Raw genomic sequence first — 17,934 nt, 5'->3', positions numbered from 1 at the left:
CTCTTAGTGTACCATTTGCTGAGTGTTTTCTCACATAAAAAAAAATACTTGTAAGCCTACATTCTGCAAAGATAGAAATATTTTGTGAATCCAATTCCCCCTTTGCATATATTAATAAAAAGAAGTATCAAAGAGATAAAGACATTGACTCAGGTTCTGTGGGGACAGCTAGCTATCTGAACATCCTAGGCTTTTACTCTATCTAAATCTTCCTATTTTGCTAGCATCTTTTCTTTTCAGATTAGTCGGTGTTTCTCTGATTCATACTACCTTGCTTAGCAGGATCTTTTTATAGTAAGAAACTCAAATCTCATTTCAGACCTTTCATGAACAAGGCATTTAATTTACTAAATAGATGTCCTTAATAACAATTAGCTAATTCATTTGGGCAGACACATTCATGGCAACGAATAAGTCTACTGAATAAATGTTTTCTCTGGTCGTTATCTTTAGTTAGGTTCTTAAGGAAAATGCCAATCCTAATTGAATTAGCTTATAAAAAACTTATTCACTGCATTAATAATACTCGTGTATATGTAGGGTCAAGGCCCCTTGAATGACAGACAGCTGTGAAGACTTGTCCTAGCACTCAGTGTGTATCTCCAGAGAAAAGAGGCAGTGTTCACATGCTATGCTGAATTCCACATGCATTTTATGGCTTTTTTAGTGGGCGTACAATTATTTTTCTTATTTGTAGTTAAGATATTACATTTTATTGTGTATACATCATTTTATTATTACTTTTGCTATGCAGCAATTATTCTTTTCATGGCTAAGTGGTACTTTGTATCTATGTCTGCTTATCCACTGAGCGGCACCTAGATGATTACTACCGTGGCTCCTGTTTATTGTGCTGCCCTAAGCACTAGAGTGCAGGTGTCTTTTCAGTATATCAGCTTCATTTCCTTTGGATATATACTCAGGAGTGAAATTACTGCTCCATATGGTAGTTCTATTTCTAGCCTTTTGAGAAGCTTCCAAACAATTTTCCATAATGTCTGCTCTAATATGACATCTCCACCAACAGTGTTGAAGTTCCCTCTGATTCACAGCCTCTGCAGCATTTGCCAGTTTCTGTCTTTTTAAAAATAGCTGTTGGAGAATCTGGGAATGGTGGCACACACCTTTAATCTTATACATGAAAGCAGAGGTAGAGAGATCTCTGTGAGCTTAAGGCTACCCTGCTCTACAAAGGAAGTTTCAGGACAGCCAGAGCTGTGTAGTAAGACTATTGTCTCAAAAAAAATTAAAAAAGATAAATAAGTGAGAGAAAGAAAGAAAGAAAGAAGAAAGAAAGAGAAAGAAAGAAAGGAAGGAAGGAAGGAAGAAAGAAAGAAAGAAAGAAAGAAAGAAAGAAAGAAAGAAAGAAAGAGAGATAGAGAAAGAAAGAAAGAAAAGAAAGGAAGGAAGAAAAGAAAGGAAGGAAGGAAGGAAGGAAGGAAGAAAGAAAGAAAGAAAGAAAGAAAGAAAGAAAGAAAGAAAGAAAGAAAGAGAAAGAAAGAAAGAAAGGAAGGCGGGAGGGAGAAAGAATAAAAGAATGAAATAAAGAAGGAGGGAAGGAAAGAAAACAGCCTATTGATTAGTTAATTCCTTACTGTGATTTTGATGTGCATTTAAATATTAATACTTTTAAAACTGAGAGTATTTAATTCTTACTTTAAATGTGTCACTTCTAGTGTCTTCTGGAAATGCCCCTTTAGGTTCTAATTTCTCTTCTGGCTTCAGCAGAAGAGAGAAACGAAGGGAAGGAGGCTGGAGTGAAAGCCAGCATGCTCTCTGATGTGGATTCCCGGGCTGGTCGACTCTAGCTCTGAGTCTATATCCTTTTTCTCTGAATCATCTTTCTGGCTTCCTCTTATATAAGGGAGCTTTTCTTTAGGGCTGGAACAGGTGATTTTTCTGGGAACATATCTTGACAGAGCTTGAGGCTCAAAGCCCAGAAGTGGTAGATGTCTGGGGCACTTTGTAACTTCGCCCTGCAGAGTGTTGGAGCATGACTGCTTGTACTTGGGACTCACTGGAGAAGCATACATCAGTGGTGGGACAGTAGCTCTGTTTTCAATGATACCTGTGCTCAATAAAATAAAGATTCACTGCATCACTGAAGGCTATGGCTTAGGGAAGGGTTGGAGACTTCACTTGTGGGAGAAAGATTATTATTCTTGTCTTTTAAGTCTTTTAACTCTTGGCCTATGAGCTTCAGTTCTTTTTTTATTCTTTTAGTTGTATTTTGCCTCTTCTTTCAGGTTCTGCCATGATTAAAATATTTATTCTATTCACTGAAAAAGCATATACTGAGTATCTCTTAGGCTTTGGTGATGAACTAAACACAGAAGATACTCACTCTTCTCAAGCACATATTCCTGTGGGTGTAGAAAGCAGTAGTTTTTAGAAAATGAACAAAGTATTCATTTTTATTTAGAGTTGGCATAAGACAGTCATGTTGGTAGAGTATGATGTGTATTTCTATTTTAGTTTATTCTGAGAGCACTGCTGTGTACTATAGATTTAAGAATGGACCAAAATAAGATTTGACTAGCTTCAAGCTTACAATAAAGCAAATAGAAATGAAAGACTTATAGATGGATGTACCTGTTGTTGAGAGTTTCGGACTTACACGGCTCTTGGTTCTCTAACCACATGAGTCTCAAGAGACATTCTAATTATGCAGGGCTTCTGCTGCCAGGACATGTGCTGCCTGTAGCCCAGGCCTGTGCTCTGGGTCTGTGTTCTGCTTATGCCAACTCTGGAGCAACTTATATTCCCCTGGAAGGCCCTGACTATCCATCCTGGCCAAGATTGCCGTGAAGCACAAGGGGCTCTCTCTTTAAAAAGAACAAAAGGAAGCCAGATCATAGCACTGTAGAGCACAGAACAGGCAGTACTGAAGCCCTGAAGCATGAAAGAACTGGTGTGTTAGAGAACAAAAGGAAACGGGACATTGGGCTGGCGTGGGTGGGGTGTCAGACATGAGTGTAAATAGTGACTAGGGACACACTGGGTTGAGTCTTCTTAAATCATGGTAGGAATTTTGTAAGTATTACGGAGGGCCTTTATTTTAACCTGTTGTCTATGAACGTGAATGAAAATCAGCTTAAAATTACTCCATTAGGAAGGTACCCATCAAGTGATAAGCATCATATAAACAGCAGACGAGCCTTTGGAACCAGGAGGGACCAGAGCTCTCTCCTACTCTTATCTTATTACAGGAATCTTAAAAATATCACTCATGATCACTCTATTTTTTTAGAAGTCATACTTTACTAGCTCTTAGACCTAAAACCTACTTTTTTTTTTTTAACATCTCTGGGTTCAGAGGTCAGTATCTTAAGCCTATGAAACAAATCCATGCTGTTGTCTGTTTGTGCATGTTAAGATTCCCCATGCTTTGTGCCCCACAACACATAAAATACTGTCAGGCTCTTTATAAATGATGTCTGCACACCCCTTTGTTACTAAAGTAGAGCATGCACTACCATGAGACAATTTAAAAATATTCAAGTAGCCATTTGACTTGTTTACAAGCTTATAAGTTTTATTTTATGCACTCAAAAACATTGTTTCAGCATGAGATCCATGGATTGCAGATTCCTGAGACATCCAAGATCACAAAAGAAATGAAGGAGAGTCCCCATGTCTTAGGCAGGAGTTTCGAAGGAATGGGCTGACCTATGCTTGGTTACTCTGTTTGAAACTCATGCCTTCACCCATGGCAGTTCCTCCATCCTCAGGGTCTGTCGCCTAAACTGCCTCTGCTTTATGAATATAGCTGAGTACATGTATTGAGTATGTCAATCAGAGGTCTGGTTTAATCTAACAGTAGCGCTATGTAGTGTGATTGTGACTATCTTCATTTAGCACTTAGGGATGTTACACATGCGGTCATGCAGTCATGAAGTCATCACTTCGTACCTATGTTTTCTGCATTCATGGATCCGAACAACTTTCAAAGTACAATTCACGTAGGACCTTTCTCCCTTGTCTACATTCTCTATACAGTACAGTCCAACAGCCATTTTCAACACTGAATTATTATCATAAGTAGTCCTGATTTAAGGTATACAAGAGGGTGTGCAGAGGTAAGATACAAACGCTGTACCATTTTTAGCATGTGTCATGTGTCTAAAGGACATCCTCTATCATCCCACATGAATCAGGATGGTCACTCACAGACTTTGCCACGTGCCAATTCTGTGTAGGCCATTTTGCAACTAAGGTTCCTTCTTCTCACTTGCCTTCTAGGTTGTGTCAAGTAGACAATAAATTCTAACCAGGAGTGGACTGGGGAGTCGGCTCATCAGTTAGGAGCCCTGTATACTCTTCAAGGTGATTTGAGTTCAAGGGTATCCTATATCCTCTTCTGATCTCTGTCAGCCTCAGGCATGCATGTGATACATAGATATATATGCAAGCAAACCACCCACACACATAAAATAAGTAAAAGGATTAAAATGCAAACAACAATCAAACTAAGCAGCAAGCCATGCGTTTCCTGTGCCAGCCTTCTGTGTGCTAGGAATAGTGAATGCTCAGATGACAATGCTGCTATCACTAAAGCCAGGGCCCGAGTCAGGCCTCTCTGACACCATCGACTTGGCTCAACACAAGGAAGAATGCTCTAATGTTCAGAATTTCATCTGACAGTACACCAGCTCACACCTGGAAAATCTTCTTTTCCTGAGCTTTCCGTCATTTTCTTCCACAGCTTTCCAGTGTGAAGGATTGTATTGCATTTTCTGTCTGTAGACGTGTTGGCACTGGTGCTACCCAGAACAGGAAATGGAGTTGGTACTTTCCAAACTGTTAGAGTCCCTGTGATCACTGCTAATGTCACCGGAACTGGCCTTTTAGAATGCTTCTTCCAAGTGTGAGTTTCAATTTTCTAGATGTGGCTGAGGAACTTTGTGGGTTTCCTGGGAGTGCAGGTTCTAACTTGCCATCATAGCTCATTTAAACCATAGCCTGTGCCTTTTAGTTGAAGGTAGATTAAAGTTGATGGTATCATCTGGGGCTGACAATTAGGTCTCCATTTCTATGATATTAGACTGTTCCATGTTTGTATGGAGTTCATTTGGATTCTTCTGTCCTTAACCTTAATAATCACTCCCTTATAAAACGTGGGCAAGGCATTGTGTGCCAGGCATTCTTCTTATTGTCATCCTTCCCATGTAGCAGAAGAGGAACACATACATAAGGTCAACCCATGGAGCATCAGTATGTCTTCAGCATGTACACTTAGAGTTATACTCCAGTGTGGCTTGCCATCATTTCCGATATTCTCATGCAATAGAAAATCCTGTATTCTCAAGCATTAAACATTCCTCTACAGTAGTACTTTAGTGACCACATTACAGAACTAGTCTGCTTGGCTATCATTTCTTTAAATTTCTCTTTGTCCCAAGGAACATTTGGAAGACTTACTATACCAGTCAAATGTAATCAGGGTACAGAAAACATATCAATGGTGAACCAGTAGGAGTTCAATTTAGATAGGGGCCTACTAGTAAAAGCTGGGTAGTTAAGACTATCAGGGTGAAAGGGACTCTGAAGAGCCTAGACGGAATAGTTGCACAAAAGTGGCTGTGGCCCTTAGTCTTTGGAAGAAGATCTGCAGAAGCCTACACTCAGGAGTAAGCACCGCCCTTCCCTGTGTAGCTCTGGGAAGAGAGGCATCTCCAACAGCCCACCATTCACAGACTGGTCAGAGGAAAGCAATTTGAACAGTGGACCTGTGCTAGACCATAGAGCTGTTTTAATGCTGGAGGACTGGGTTGCAGAGCTTCTTAGAAGGGGTTTCTGGTAAGAGGTTGTCTAAGGGTTTAGGGGCATGCAAGATCTGATAGCATTCACATGAGATAATACTGGGGAGGAGGTCTTCATTGCCCTCTCCTGGTGAAGCATCACATTGCCCCCAGCCGGCCAAGGGAAAGGCTCAAGTACAGCTTCAGTGCCTAAAAGCAGGGCAAAGGTTTTGAGTTGAAACAAGAAGAAAATGACTAATCTGTGAAGGTTGGCCCTTACCTTCTTACTCTGCTTTAACTATGGGTATAGGAACATCTTTTATGAAAGATTACCTGCACCTTCAATTTTTCTTTAACATAAATCTTTGAATAGATGTTGAGTTTGAGCGTTTTAAAGGCTTTGTCAGATGTGACAAAATTCATACACCAAAAAAAAAAAAAAAAAAAATGTGTCCTTGTTGACTGTCCTTCATGCCTCGTATGGAAGGAAAGGGATATTTGTTAATATCACGGAACCCACTGTCTATTCACTCTTGGGATCTTCTCCTCGAGTCTTGGATTGCACACTATGATAGAGAGAGGTGCTTAGGGCCTGTATCTCTGGGGTTGGAACCTGTACACAGTTGCTCAAGTTCTTTGTCCCCTGGCTTAGTTTTCTGAACTTTCCCCCTCCCAGTCTAATTCACTCATCTGACAGATTTATTTCTCTAAGATCCCTTCATCATATCAGTAATCCTGCTCAAGAGCCTTAAATATTTCCTCTCTGTTTGCTCTATTAAGAATAAGATAGAGAGTATTGATGTTTGGCACTGGGCCCTGTGCCTCCTTCTGCTGATAAGGAAACAAGCCGATTTAGCAGCTGGCCCAGGCCCAAGCTGGAGCTTCCTTCCTCTTAGTCCATTGTACCATCCAGACCGGGGTTGGTCCAGCTTCCTTGTCCCACCGCTGTTCTCCAGCACAGCACCTGTCCCCAGAGAGATTTGACTGACAGTTGACCTCACCATCTGGTGCTCGCACTTTGTCTTTGCTGGTGCCACTCACCCAGATGGAATGCTAACATTGTGTGATCTTCTTCATGTAGACACTGCCTGCACTCACTTAAGTATTTTCACAATCACATCTAGTCTCTATTAAGCAAATTACATTGGATAGCATTTCAGGAGGTTAGACGGGCAGGGTTTTGAAATACATTATACTTGAATTTAGGTCCAAGGCCCAGCACTGCCTGCTCTGTGAAAGTAAGTTTACTTTCCCACTTTGGGGCATTAGTAGATGTTGAAGAGTGCCTGTTCCTTTAAGACAAGCTTGTTTGTCTCCAGAAAAACATGTTGTTCTTTATCTCTGGCTTTACTCTTGATTAAAATACCAAAGGATATAGGCAGTCTCCTCCTGCCTGTTCAGCTATTCAGATTTGCTTGATCTAGGACACCTGTGGGCTGCTGGGAGCTGCTGCCTCCCCCATCCAATCCTTCTAGCCCAGATCTTACAGAAACTACTGACTGAGGATGTCAGTTCTGTGCGACCTTACCATCTCTCACTGTGGACTTCAGATCTTTTGAACCTAAACATCTCTGCCAATAGGCCTTGTTCCCTGTTGTGGTGTTTTCAGTTTTCAGACTTGAGAACTGGATATTAGACTGCAGGTGAAAGTATGAAAATAGAGACAACTGAGCATGACAAAGTGGAGGAAGAAACTGCCAAGGGCACCTTCACCGGGCAGAGGCGACAGCTGGCGTGGGAAGTGAGGCATCTCTGGAACATGTCCGTTGTAGGAAAAGGGCTACTTCTGCGGGCAGCCGTGGACGTACCTGCCTGCTAAGGGCCAAGCCTTCTAATACTGGCAGTGTCTGGATTTCCTGAGGTTCTCTGCTGTCTTTGGTAAGCAACAGATGAGGCACAAATTATGGTTTTGACCAGATGTAATTCTAGATTAGCCTAAGTAGAACATTGGTGTACTAAGGAAAATGGATTGTGGAGGAGATGATATGGCAGCAATGGCATGTCTCCTCAGGATCCTACCACCCAGGCCTCACAGCGGACGAGGGAGGAACTGACTGAGCGCTGACTGCAATGGCTGTGTGGGTAAACCCCCCAGCAGTGGTGGCTGCTTTCCCTCTGCTGCTTGTCGTTCTTTCCATGCAGTGTGTGCAGGCCCGGCAGGTCCCTGCAGAGACGGTCTTTCTGCCTCCTATCTCTTTTTTATTTTTGAGGAGGTGGTATGAGGGAGCCTGTTTACCGCAGCCAGTGTTACTTCGGGTTTCGAAGTGACTGTTCTAAATGTGTCTTATGATGGTCTGTTTTTCCTTTTGTAAAATTTAAATAATTTCTTTTTGTTGTTGTTGTTTTAACTGACACATAAAAACATAGTAGTTACATATGATTTTGATACTATATGATGTTTTGGTATGCTTTATAGATTGGGTGATGTTTGAATCAGGGTCAATAATCTATTCCCCCACCCTACCCCCTGCCCCCTCTGTGTGTGTGTATGTGTGTGTGTGTGTGTGTGTGAGTGTATGTGCATGTGCACATGTATGGGTACATGCCACATGTGCAGAAGTGTTTGTTTGTGTATATGTACCTGTGAGGAGAGACCAGAGGTCGGCCTTGAGTGTCAATCCTCACTAGACATTTACCACCTCTATTTTTTTGCAGGCCATTTGCTGGCCTGGGCCTTATTAATATGCTAGACTGACCAGCCAGCAGTGCCTAGTGACTCACTAGTGTCTATCTCCCAAGTATTGCATTACAGGTAAAGGCTACTACTACTGACTTTTCTGCATAGGCATAGGGATTGAACTGAGGTTCTCATGCTTGCCAAGGGGTAGTTTACTGACAGAACTGTCTCCTTAGCTCCTACACAATCGCTCTCCTCAGATACTCATCATCTCTGAATGCTGACAATGTGTAAATCCCCTTTCCTAGGTCTTTGAGATGCACAGTATAGAACAGTTATGTAGCCTCCCTGTGGAGAACTTCAACTCTCCTAGCTTGCACACAGCCATGGCTTAGCGCCGCTTTAGCAACCTTGTTTTACTCCTTCCCTCACTCTCTTGCTTTCCCTCTTCACGGCCTCAGGGCACCACCATTTCCACCTTCCATGAGACCTGCCTGTCTGTATCTCACATCTGAATGGGGTCATGTGGGAGTTGTCATTCTGCGCCTCGTTCATTTCCCTTGCTGTAATGACTTTGGTTCTCTTCTTGTTTAAACTAATACAGTTCCATTTCTCCTGACTGATTGGTCTTCCATTGTATTGCTGTGTCCATTCATCACTTGATGGGTATATAGGCTGCTTCCATGTTTGGCTACCAAGAATGTCACTACAGGAAAAATCCGAGTTTAGATGTTTTTTACACTCAGTGACTTCATTGTTTATGTTTATATGCTAGGCTCTAAGGGAGATGTTCTTCCCAGTTTCTGAGAAACTTCTGTTAATATAGCTATACTAGTTACCAGTTGTGTGTAGTGTTTCATGTTTGTCTAATTATTAACTGCTCTTCAGTTTAGTTTTTAAGAACTATTTATTTATTTTGTTTTTTAAAATATTTTATTTTTATTTATTATGTGTAAGCACACTGTAGCTGTCTTCAGACAGTTCGGATACTCCAGAAGAGGGCATCAGATTTTTGTTACGGGTGGTTGTGAGCCACCATGTGTTTGCTGGGATTTGAACTCAGGACCTTTGGAAGAGCAGTCGGCACTCTTAACCGCTGAGCCATCTCACCAGCCCAAACTCTTTATTTGTTTGTTTGTTTGTTTGTTTGTTTTGCTGCAGGGCTTCTCTGTCTAGACCCCGCTGTAGTAGAGTTCATGTTGTAGAAGATACTGACCTCGAACTCAGAGATCCATGTTCCTCTGCCTCTTGAGTGTTGGCATTAAATGTGTGTCACCATGTTTGGCTAGTTTTTTTTTTTTTTTTTTTTTGGTAGTAATTATTAGAGGATTGATTAGTATATTACTGGGTTTTGATTTAAATTTTCTAAGATGATTAGTTATGCTGAGAATTTGGAAATGACTTCATAGCACCATCAAGACCAGTATTTGGTTGAATGGTATTCAGTCCCCTTGGCATATCAGAGACACTAATCAAGCTGCGGCAACCATCAGAGAAGAACAGAAGCTACTGAGAATTAGAACTTTGCTTTAGATTTTAAATGTGTGGGTGCACTTCATAGTTGGTAGTAACAGAAGGAAAATTTGAATTGGAGTAAAAGAATCTTGGGTAGAAGAGAGTGGATGTTTTCCATTTTAGAGTTGCTGGGCCTTTCAGGAAGTTCTTGCAGTGAGCTCTCACACGTTGACCCCAGCAGGAGATCCCGGGAAGAGTGAAGTTGTGTGGGTCAGGAGAATGAGAGTTAGTCTTCTTTCATTTTGGATTTGTCTTAGTGTTTCATTTATGACCTGGAACATGGTAATGTAGCCATTTATCCAGCGGATGTTTACTGAACACTGGCAGGGGCCTTTGTAGGTGGAGTGATCCTACTGTGCTACTGTTACTATTTATTTACTCCCATGGAGAAGCCTTGATCCTACTGTGGTACAGTCAGTATGCACTCCCATGGAGATGCCTTGATCCTACTGTGGTACTGTTACTATTCACTCCCATGGAGATGCCTTGATCCTACTGTGCTACTGTTACTATTTATTTACTCCCATGGAGATGCCTTGATCCTACTGTGGTACAGTCAGTATGCACTCCCATGGAGATGCCTTGATCCTACTGTGGTACTGTTACTATTCACTCCCATGGAGATGCCTTGATCCTACTGTGGTACAGTCAGTATGCACTCCCATGGAGATGCCTTGATCCTACTGTGGTACAGTCAGTATTCACTCCCATGGAGATGCCTTGATCCTACTGTGGTACAGTCAGTATGCACTCCCATGGAGATGCCTTGATCCTACTGTGGTACTGTTACTATTCACTCCCATGGAGATGCCTTGATCCTATTGTGGTACAGTCAGTATGCACTCCCATGGAGATGCCTTGATCCTACTGTGGTACAGTCAGTATGCACTCCCATGGAGATGCCTTGATCCTACTGTGGTACAGTCAGTATGCACTCCCATGGAGGTGCCTTGATCCTACTGTGGTACAGTCAGTATGCACTCCCATGGAGATGCCTTGATCCTACTGTGGTACAGTCAGTATGCACTCCCATGGAGATGCCTTGATCCTACTGTGGTACTGTTACTATTCACTCCCATGGAGATGCCTTGATCCTACTGTGGTACAGTCAGTATTCACTCCCATGGAGATGCCTTTCTAGAATGAAGTGATGTAACTAATGGACAACACGAAAAAGATGATAAGTAAATATTAAACAGACATATATACACAGGCACAGACACACACACAGATACACACACAGACACACACACAGGCACACACACACACACACATAACACGTACACACACATACACAATGTTGATGCTTGGAAGAATGCATCCAGGAGGACTGAGGGGCAATAGAGTGACTGAGAGGTGCGCAGCCTCTGACATGAAGCCACTCTAGGACAGAACTCCCCCACAGCTATGCTGATCTGCTTATTGACAGGACATGTGCCTATTAATATGTATTATCCTGATGGAATGTGCTAATGTCTTTAGGGTAATGTAGAGTATACTGTGAAATTTACTTATCAGGCTGTCTGTTAGTCATTTTTTCAGTTGCTGTGTTAAAATACCATGACTGAAAGCAAGTTTGGGAAGAAATGTTATATTTCGGTTCTTATAGTTCCAGAGGGCGTATGAGTTGTCATGGCTGTGAAGGTATGGCAGCAGGCGTGTGAGGCTGGCTTGGTACTCAGGAAGTAAGTGGTCACATTTTACGTGTATACTGGAAGCAGAGAGATAGCAGGAAATGGGGCAAGGCTGTGGAAGCACACCCCCTACTCTAGTGATGTCCTTCTAGTAAGGTTCTGCCTCTTCACGGTCCAGAGCTTTCTCCAACAGTGCTACCAGCTGGGCACCAAATGTTCAAACACATGATGAGCCTACGGGTCCATTTCCCATTTAGACCACAACTGGGTACACAGAAGGACTAGCTACAAACATGAAATGACTCAGCAGTATGTCTTGTGGGTGCTATTTTTGTGTTTAGCCATAAACATTGGACTTTTTTCTGTGTGTTTTCAGTGAGTGACTTCTATTTTAAGCAGCATCAGTGGATTAGCCATTGAGTCCTTCTAATGACCTGGGGAAGTGGGGCCAGCTGCCGTCCATGCAGTTTGCAGCAGGGTTCACAGTTTCCACTCTGGGCAGGCGGCTGCTAAATGAGTCCCTGTGCTACCATGGTGGGAGTTGTGAAGCTGCAACAACGCAACCTTTCCCCTTGTTAATGAATTTTGCAGCCAGGATGCAAGAGGTGTGGTCTGGTTGGTCTTCCTGATAGGATGTTGTCCCGGCAGCAAGGCTGTATGAGCCACTGACATTCTTTCTGAGTTCAGTTTGCCTTCTCAGGAGCTAAAAGTTTGTAATGAGATAGCTCTTCTGCCTCTCCCTCCTTTCCTGTCCCATCCTGTCCCCCACCCTCATCTCTATCCAAAATCACTGATTAGAGTTAGCGGTTGACCGAGGGGGATGGGGGTGTGACAGCTGTCATAGTAAGAACAAGAGAAACTGCTTTCATTTCAAGTGGACAAACCAAGCTCTTCCTTTCTTCATCGAAGTCTTGCTCTGATTGCAGAAAGGGAAGACTCCACACAGGAGCCTGGGGGCAGATTTCGTTCTCTCCCACTCCAGCTCCTACTAGAACCCCTGGAACCTCTTGCAGGTCTTTCTTTAACTTCCTTCCCACTTCTTTGATCTCATAAAAGCTTGCTGACTGTAGGAGTGCTCCAGGAAGGAAGCAGACAGAATGAACAGGCAGAGCAGTATGAGATCACCTAGGACATAATCCTCCAGTCTTAACCCTGGTGTTGAATCAAGATGGGCTCTGGTTTCTGATCTTTAAAATGTACATAGAGTTATTGTGCTGGTTAGCTAAACACTAAAGACCAAACAAACAAACAAACAAAAAACAAACAAACAAAAACCCTTTAGCTCAATGCCAGAGTACTAGCACTTAAAAAAAAACAAAACAAAACCAAAAAACCAAAAAAAACAAAAAAACAAAAACAAAAACAAAACAGAATAAAATACCCAACTCCCCCCACTCCAGTTTTTCATGAGAAAATATCTCTAAATTTTTCTGTTTTCTTTCTCGAATTGGAAGGGGGTAGATCCAGCATATTTTTTGTCTCTTTGGAACATGGCTGCTCAGTCTCACTTGATCTGAGGACTTACTCTGAGAGACCACTGTTCTCCAGAATCCCTAATTAAGAAGCATTTCAGTTTCTTCTGACTCTGTCTCCTCAGTGTACTCAGAGGCTGGCCCTGGAGGAGAGACTGCGTACTTCCAGCTCCCTCAGTACTGTGTAACTAGTGTTTGCAGCTAGCTGGCTTCCTCTTCAGTCTCCTACATGCATTAAGCTTGAAAGGAAGTGAATTAACATTGCTCTTCCCAGCCAGCCTGCCCTGTGGCCACTGCTTGTTCCTGTGGTAATAAAACGATAGTTTCCTATAGTTTTCTGTGGCCTGGTGTTTCTGGGTCTTTCTAGATAGTGATGAAGGGATTATGTTGAGCTTTATTCTTTACTGGGGATGGGTTTCAGGCTTGTCTTTGCGTGACATGAAGTATCCAGAAGTACTTTTTAAAAATTTTATTAGATATTTTCTTTATTTACATTTCAAATGTTATCCCCTTTCCTGGTCTCCCTCCAAAAACCCCCTCCCCTTATCCTCTCCCTCCATCCCCTGCTCACCAACCCACCCACTCTCACTTCCTGGCCTTGGCATTCTCCTACACTCAGGCATAGAGCCTTCACAGGACCAAGTGCCTCTCTTCCCACTGATGAACAACTAGGCCATCCTCTGCTGCATATGTAGCTGAAGCCATGAGTCCCACCATGCATACTCTTTGGTTGGTGGTTTAGTCCCTGGGTGCTCTGGGTGTACTGGTTAGATCATATTGTTGTTCCTCCTATAGAGATGTGAACCCCCTCAATTCCTTGGGTTGATTCTCTAGCTCCTTCATTGGGGACCCTGCACTCAGTCCAATGGAAGGCTGATAGCATCCACCTCTGTATTTGTCAGGCACTGGTAGAGCCTCTCAGGAGACATCTATATCAGGCTTTTGCCAGCAAACACTTGTTGTTATCCACAATAGTGTCTGAGTTTGGTGATTGTATATGGGATGGATCCTCAGGTGGGGCAGTCTGGATGGTCATGCCTTCAGTCTCTGCTCTACACTTTGTCTCTGTAACTCCTTCCATGAGTATTTTGTTCCCACTTCTAGGAAGGATTGAAGTATTCACACTTTGGTCTTTCTTCTTCTTGAGTTTCATATGGTTTGTGAATTGCATCTTGGGTATTCAAAGCTTTGGGGCTAATATCCACTTATCAGTGAGTGCATACCATACAGGTTCTTTTCTGATTGGCTTACCTCACTCAGGATGATATCCTCCAGATCCATCCATTTGCCTAAGAATTTCATAAATTCATTGTTTTTAATAGATGAGTAGTACTCCATTGTGTAAATGTACCACATTTTCTGTATCCATTCCTCTGTTGAGGGACATCTGGGTTCTTTCCAGCTTCTGGCTATTATAAATAAGGCTGCTATGAACATAGTGGAGCATGTGTCCTTATTACAAGTTGGAGCATCTTCTGGGTATATGCCCAGGAGAGGTATTGCTGGATCTTCAGGTAGTACTATGACCAATCTTCTGAGGAACCACCAAACTGATTTCCAGATTGGATGTACCAGCTTGCAATCCCACCAGCAATGGAAAAGTGTTCCTCTTTCTCCACACCCCCGCCAGCATCTGCTGTCACCTGAATTTTTGATCTTAGCCATTCTGACTGGTGTGAGGTAGAATCTTAGGTTTGTTTTGACTTGCATTTCCCTGATAATTAAGAATGTTGAAGACTTTTTTAGGTGCTTTTCAGCCATTCGGTATTCCTCAGTTGAGAGTTCTTTGTTTAGCTCTGTACCCCATTTTTTTTAATGAGGTTATCTATTTCTCTGGAGTCTAACCAGAAATACTTTTCTTTTGGAAGGAGTGCTCAACCTGGCCCCTGACAGCTTGTTTGTTGTAGAGAATTTATTGTGTATAACTAGTGAAAATTAGCCATGGGAACAAGTGATGGATGGGTCTTTGACATATCAGGGAGGAATTTCCTATCTCCTCTTCACTCCTGCTGCATCTCAGCCTGTGTCCTGTTTTACAGGATGTGGAAAATGAGCCTCTTTGTCTCAGCATCTTGGGGCCATAGCCAGGGAGAGTCCTGCTAGATGGCCACCTTCTGGAGTCTGAGCATGGTGCACACTCTGGTTGAAAGAACTGGAATGATCAGTGAGATCCAACTTTCACTGCTAAGGATGCTGAGGGAGGCCCCATGCTTGCTTCTTACTTCAAGGGATCATGCACAAGGAACCAGCCAATGCCAGCAAACCCTTTAAAACTGCAGGTTTATTGAGATATGCTTTGGAGAACAAAAATGAACTATTTTAGATATATTCAATTGGATTTTTTTTCCATTGTATTTAGAGACAGGGTCAAGTGACTGATACAGCAATTAATTTTGAAAACTTTTGGTTTTTTTTTTTGTTGTTTTGTTTTGTTTTGTTGTTGCTGTTTTTGTTTGTTTTTCCGAGACAGGGTTTCTCTGTATAGTCCTGGCTGTCCCGGAACTCACTCCTTAGAACAGGCTGGCCTCGAACTCAGAAATCCACCTGCCTCTGCCTTAAAAACTTTTTTGATTTGAGTAAATATTTCTGTAGATATCAGTCTAGAAACTTTTATGTAGACATGTTTTTAGTTCTGAGTTATAGAACTTCTAGGCTGTTTCCTCTGAATACACTTTTACAGTTATTGCTTTGCTTTTGGATTTTGGGGTCTCATATTACTATTCTTTGAGTTAAGCTTCTTTGTAGAAGCAATTGAAAATTACACAAATGAGAACAGAGAAAAATCTCAGAATGCTGCAGAGAATCAAGACTGAGTCATAGTTGCCTTTTTTTCTTTTATCAAGCTTCTACTTAAAAGATTTATTAACGCTTTTCTTTCGTCTCTTGCAGAATCGCAACGAAATAAAAAATGGCACGATCCTTCGATTAACCACATCTCCAGTAAGTTGATCTTAGCTTATGGCTTTTCATTAAATTCCCCCCAACCCTGGTCTGCACTATGTGACTGTGAGTAGGGACCAACAAGTGTGACTTCTGGAGAACCTGGGGGTACAGTAACCTCCCAGGGAGGCTCTACATGCCCGGGAGCAGTCTACCTTCTCTTTTCCACAACAGGGGTGACATTGTCTCAGGACAATGGCAAGTCAATGGATGGCGAGGACTTCACCTGTGGCAGTCAGCCCAGCAGCCGTTCTCACAGTACAGCGGGACAGTGGCTGTCTGATCTGCTTAGCCCATTTGCTCACACATTACCTCATGTCAGAGGACAGATTCAGGCAATGAAAAAACAGAGCCCACTATTGCCTTTCCTCTGTGTGTATAGGATGGGGTGGGTGGGTATTGGATCATTCTCTAGCCTGGGTCTGTTATTAAAGCATTTCCTAAAGCCAGCTCAAGAGTATTGCCTGCTTATGCTGTTTTCCTCTGGGTTGATCTATATAAAACGTTTGAAGGTCTCTGAATAGAAGCTGCTAAACAAGACGCCACAATATATTTAGACTATAGCTGGGATTGTGATCTCTCTTATGCGTGGAGATGCTGCATAGCAACATTAGCATATTTAAAGTACATCTCTCCAAAGTGCACTTCCTTGCTTTCCTGAAAAATAACATGCACAAAGTACCCCAAGTGTTACTATTTTCACACTGCAAATGTGATGAAATGTGTATCGTCTATCTATCATTCTCAGTTTCCACTGCAGCCATGTGCTAGGCTAAAAATAAAATTAAAAACTGGGGAAAGCATCTGGCTACAATCAACGTGTGGGTACTGTAGCTACCACAAATTCTTCTCATTGAAAATTACATTAAAGCCTGAAAAACCCAAACATTTTACCCCGAGACATCTTGAACCTAACACAGGGATGAGCTCTGTGGGCTGCCTGCTGGACTTGGTGGAGCCGTCTTCCAGTGCCTTCATGCCAGGCATAGATTTGCATCTGGATTTGACTGGCTACTACAATATGAGCTGAGCCGATTTTCATGGGCTTTTCACAGGCCTTCATTCATCAGGTCGAATTGCTGCTAACTTGACCTTAGAAGCTACCATGTCATTAGGTTTCTGTGCTTCTACTTCATTTGCTAATTTCCAGCGCAGCAAGGCTTAGTGCTGTATCTAGGCTGGCTCACTGTGCTGCTGCCCTGGGCTCCTAACAATATTCCATATGCAGTGATGATGTGAAAGAGGAGGGGAAACTGTCCAACAGAGGGGAGTACTGAGAGGGAGGGGGAGAGGAGAAGGGTGTGGGTAGGAATATTCTCAGTGTACACTATGCACTCCCATGAGAACAATCCCATGCAATAAAAAAATAACAGAAGGCTCAGTGTAAGGGAGAGGGTTTTTCTGTAAAGAGAATTTTTTGATAAGTTGTCATCAGAGACAATGGATGTGTACTTGTCAAAGAATGATTCTCAAACTTGGGGTTCTGGGAAAGATAGACAAGGGAGTGTACGAGACATTGTTATAATATAGTCCACTCACAAAGGACCACTGCATATTCTATAGTAGTGGCCTCTACACTAGGACAGCTGTGGGACTTAGAGATGCTGATGTTTAGCCTTGCAAATGGGGCAACAGTGTGTGAGAATGCGGCCCAGGCACCTGCACTTATAAGAGCCTCTTACGATTGGGCTGAAGCCACAGGGTCTATAACTAGGTGTTAGTGCACAGCAGTTTATATGGAAATGGAAAGTTTTATTCATTGCTGAATTATTTTCTATTAGTTTGTATTTAAATAAAAACGGGTCATACAGGCCATCTCACTTCAAACAATAAACTTATTTATGTTTTTGAGATGGGGTCTCTATATCATCCTGGCTGTTGTGGAACTTCCTATGTAGCCTAGGCTGGACTTAAACTCATAGACATTTGCCTGCTTCTGCCTCCCAAGTGACCTAATTAAAGGCACACACTACCATGCCTGGCTTGACTTGCTTTTTGTGTATATAATAAAAAAT

General features: G+C 42.4%; 1 protein-coding gene across 4 annotated transcripts in view; it reads left to right on the top strand.

Annotated features, from left to right (window-relative positions):
* Positions 1 to 17,934, top strand: part of Elmo1 (engulfment and cell motility 1) — a 510,326-nt gene that overhangs the window by 136,639 nt on the left and 355,753 nt on the right. For 3 of the 4 annotated variants that reach the window (XM_029468421.2, XM_029468420.2, XM_021180510.3), the window contains exon 5: positions 15,869 to 15,919. In XM_029468421.2, coding sequence (XP_029324281.1) covers positions 15,869 to 15,919 — 51 coding nt within the window. Of the gene's footprint in view, positions 1 to 7,586; positions 7,620 to 15,868; positions 15,920 to 17,934 lie in introns of those variants that run through there. The other variant, XM_029468424.2, reaches the window with a different exon arrangement.

This window comes from Mus caroli, unplaced genomic scaffold (assembly GCF_978045245.1).
Source record: "Mus caroli unplaced genomic scaffold, Mus_caroli_1 scaffold_15, whole genome shotgun sequence".
Lineage (NCBI taxonomy): Eukaryota > Metazoa > Chordata > Mammalia > Rodentia > Muridae > Mus > Mus caroli.
Note: the sequence above shows the minus strand (reverse complement) of the source record. Positions and strands in the feature narration are given on the sequence as shown.